Raw genomic sequence first — 4,200 nt, 5'->3', positions numbered from 1 at the left:
GCTTATGTGACTTGTGGTTAGCAAGTGGGGTGAAACCGAAGTCCTTTTTGTCTGGCTAGTTTGGTTTGCCTTAGAGGTGGAAAAACCTCAGCCTTGGGTTGTGACTGCCCTGTTTGAGCAATTGGTCCTGAATTGGCACTCTCAGTTGGGTCCCGCCAGAACTGCATCATCACAATGAGGCCCCCTCAATCTCTCCCATTGTTGTAGTCCCACTTTGAATAAATAATTAAAGCATCACTGGGCGGTGGGGCAAATCCAAGGTCTTCTACATTCAGGGTAAGGGCTCTAACCACCATGATATAGTCATTCTCGCTCAATCTCTCTCTTCCCTCCCCCACCCCAATATGATTCTTTCTATTCCTCCAAAGCCAAATGGCTTCAACAGGAGAGATTGAGGGAGCTCCAGATCTGAATACCTCATAGCTCAGTGGTTCAGTCCCTCATCTGAGAGGTAGCAGATTCCTGTTCAGCTTCTTTCTCCCCATCAGGGTACATGGGGCTGAAACTAAAGGTGTCCTAAGCACTAGGCTAAAGGTTATGAAGAAGGTCCTGCCCTCCCCTGCTTTTTTATGTGAATTTATGAATACATCCTACCAGATCAGGCCCTGCAAGCAAGGTAGGCAGAGGAACACCCACCTTCTCCCAGTCTGGGAATTTGCACTGGGGCTCAAGTGGATGATAGGTGTCCAGATCCGCAAGTGATGCTGCAGCGCACATGTCCAGAGGCAGAAACATAGACACCTAGGGAATATTTACACTGGGAATTTAGGCACTGAGTGAGTTTAGGGGCCTAAAGAATTCAGCTGCTGAGCACGGGTTTTATGACAACCAGGGGGTGGGTCTGGGAGGCCTCCCCTTCAATCAAGTGGTTAGTGTAGCAAGCCAGGCTGTGGATGAATTCAGTTCAGTTTCCCCCTTCTGCCTGATAAGAGGAAGGGTTTGCCCAATAGCAACTCTCTGTTGGATGCCCAAACTGCTGCACAATAGACTCATTCTCACTCCCTTTGTTGCTCGGTGTATATTTCATTATTTCATACAAAGTGGAACAGCATCTACAGGAGACATTGAGAGACATTCAGTCCACAATATCCCATAGCCCAGGGTTAGGGCACTCAGTTAGGAGGCTAGAAATCCAAGTCCAAATACCAACCGCACATCACAAATGGAGGGGATCAGAACTCAGGTATTCTACATCCCAAGTGAGTGCTTCAACCTATGAGATAAAAGTTATAAGGGAGGCCTTACCTGCCCCCACCCCCAACATTTTGTGTCTGTTTAGATGTGCTCTGAGACTACCTACCAGATCAATCTCCACAGGCTAGGCAGGTGGTGCCACGCCTGCTTGAGGACCTCATTGGGGCTTAGGGATCAGATAGGTACCCAGGAACTTACACCAAGGTGGCTGTGCACATGCTGACTGGCAGAAACAAAAGAGCCTTGTGCACTTGAATGTTGGAAAGTCAGGCACCTAGGGATTTTAAAGGCCTACAGGGTTAAGCAACAGGGGTTTTGTGGAGCTCAGTGGCACTGAAATGTTGGATTTAGGCACCTAAAATAGTAGTTAGATGCCTAAATCCTTTTGTAGAGCACACTAATTTCAGCTTCCCAAGGATTTGGACATAGCTCTTACCTATTCTACAGATATAGGAATGTAAAAACAGACACACAAATTTGAAGTCTATGGAAATACTTTTTAACATGCTATATTGTCACTTGACAGAGAAATTGCCATGCAGCATCAGCCCTGTGGTTCTTCTACTCCAGGCACTCGTCTCCATTGGTAGGCAGTATCAGCTGCTTCAGAGAAAGGGAAATTATAGACTAAACTGTGAGGAAAATTTCATCCTAGCCCACGCAGTCAGTGGTTGGCTCATGTCCTGAAGCATGATGGTCTCTACAAATGATAAAGACATTTTAGAATTCTGTTAGTCTCCATGTCTGAATGATCTCCTGAGCCACCAACATGCTCAAGTGTGATTAGAGTGTTAACTAGAGAGAGAAGTGATAGTGACAGTCAGAGAGAAAGAGATGGACAGACAGATGAGTTGCACTAGATGTCCACCCACACATCTCAAAAACTCATTGGTTTATAGCTGGGTAAGAAAGAAAAACAATGAAACAGTGTCATAGTTTTGTAGTTTTTTCCTTGTTGCTCCAGTTTTTTGTGCAAATTAAAAAGAATGCTGACACTGTGTGTCTCCATGTTGAAATGTAAGGTTCATTTTGTCAATGATTTGTGGCCCATAGTCCTTCTCAAAGCTTCTTTAACGTCCTTGTTCCTAAGATGAAGAGATTCAACATGGGGATGACAAAGGTGTAAAACACAGATACTGCTTTCCTTGGGTACAGAGAAGATAACCAAGTGGGCTGGGCATACATGAAAGCAGTGGTCCCATAAAATAAAGACACAACCAACATGTGGGAGGTGCAGGTGGAGAAGGCTCTGTGCCTGCCCTCAGCAGAGCGAATCCGGAGGACGGTGGAGATGATGTAGATGTAGGAGATGAGCACAATCAGAGCAGTGCTCGCTATGATGAGGCCACATAAGGTAAACATCACAAGATTATTGATGTACGTGTCACTGCAGGAGAGACTGATCAAGGGAGGACCATCGCAGAAGAAATGATCGATCTCGTTATGCCCACAATAGTGCAGCGTAAAGGTGAAGCCTGTTTGCACCGTGGCGTTCACACAGCCACAGATATACGACCCTGCCACCATCTGAATGCAAACCCACTTGGACATGGTGACGGGATACAGGAGCGAGTTGCAGATGGCAGTGTATCGATCATATGCCATGGCTGCCAGGAGGAAACCTTCGGTGGTGAGGAAGAGACAGAAGAGGAAGAATTGGGTGGCACATCCATTATAGGAAATGGCTTTGCTCCCTGATAGGAAGCTTTCCATGGCTTTGGGGGCGATGGTGGAGGTGAAGCAGAGGTCTAAGAGTGACAGGTTCATGAAGAAGAAGTACATGGGGGTGTGAAGGCGAGAGTTGACTCTAATGATGAGGACTAGGATGGTGTTTCCCAGCACGGTTACTGTGTAAATCATCAGAAACAAGACAAAGGGGATCATCTGGCACCCTGGACCGTTTCCAAACCCTAGCAGGATGAATTCCATGACTGCTGTGCGGTTCCACTCTCTCACTGGCGCCATGGCTGTTAAATCCTTTGGAAAAGGCATGAGATAAGGATTAAAGAAGAGGGAAATAAAGAAGATGCAATGGTGGGCTTCATGAAAAGAGGGAGGGTGGTCTGAGACTCAGCAGATCAATCCTCATTTTCCAACTCTGCCACAGACTCCCTGTGAAGCCTTGGCCCAGTCACTTGGGCTGTGATTTCCAAAGCAGCCAAAGGGAATTGGGCACTCAACTCCGTTAATTTTCAATAGGATTTATCCAGCTAGGACCAGATTTTTGAAGGTATTTCTGTGCCTAGTGGAATTTTCATAAGTACCAAGGCACCAAAATCTCATTGATTTCAATGATTGTTAGACATCTAGATGCTTTTGCAAAATCTCACTAGGCTCCTAGATTCATAGATTCCAAGACCAGAAGGGGCCATTCTGATCAATACCTTTAATCCTAAATGCCTAAATACCATTATAAACTAAATACCAAATAAATTGATCCTAAATATCATTAAAAATCAGGGGTCTAACCATTATGCTCTTGTGAAAACTCTCAGCTTTGATATTTCTGCCCCTTAGTTCCCAGTACTGAAAATGAAGATAATATTTTTTCCAGAACTCGGAGAGTGTTGTGATAAAATCACTAATATTTTGAGATTGCTCAAATGCTACCACGGCAAGCGATAAAGTACTTTGAGTGATTTTTCAGAACAAGTCACCTAACTCACCATTGACTTTTTATAATATTTGTTTCCTTAATTCATTGAAGTTTTATTGAAAATCTCATCATAGATAGATTGAATTTGATGGCAAACTACCTTTGACTTGACTGTAAGCAGATTAGGCCCTCGTGTCATAAATATATAGATAAGGTAAGGGTTAAGTTTCTTTTACCTGGAAAGGGTAACCAAACCTGACCAGAGGACCAATCAGAGAACTGGATTGTTTAAAGTCAGGGGGCGGACATTGTATACTCGGGTCTTTTTTGTTTTCTCGGCTGTGAGTAAACAAGGTTTCCTCTAACTCCTTCTTATCTCAAATATTACTACAAAGTCTGTGAGTACAAAG

General features: G+C 44.5%; 1 protein-coding gene across 1 annotated transcript; it reads right to left on the bottom strand.

Moving 5' to 3' along the window:
• Positions 1 to 2,253: 2,253 nt before the first annotated feature.
• On the bottom strand, positions 2,254 to 3,159 carry LOC116829799 (olfactory receptor OR9H1-like). The gene has a single exon (XM_032788846.1). It carries the CDS (start codon positions 3,157 to 3,159, stop codon positions 2,254 to 2,256), a length of 906 nt encoding a protein of 301 aa, XP_032644737.1.
• Between the last annotated feature and the right edge of the window lie 1,041 nt (positions 3,160 to 4,200).

This window comes from Chelonoidis abingdonii, chromosome 20, assembly GCF_003597395.2.
Source record: "Chelonoidis abingdonii isolate Lonesome George chromosome 20, CheloAbing_2.0, whole genome shotgun sequence".
Taxonomy (NCBI): Eukaryota; Metazoa; Chordata; order Testudines; family Testudinidae; genus Chelonoidis; species Chelonoidis abingdonii.
The sequence above is the reverse complement of the archived record's forward strand: the minus strand, read 5'-3'. Positions and strand labels throughout refer to the sequence as shown.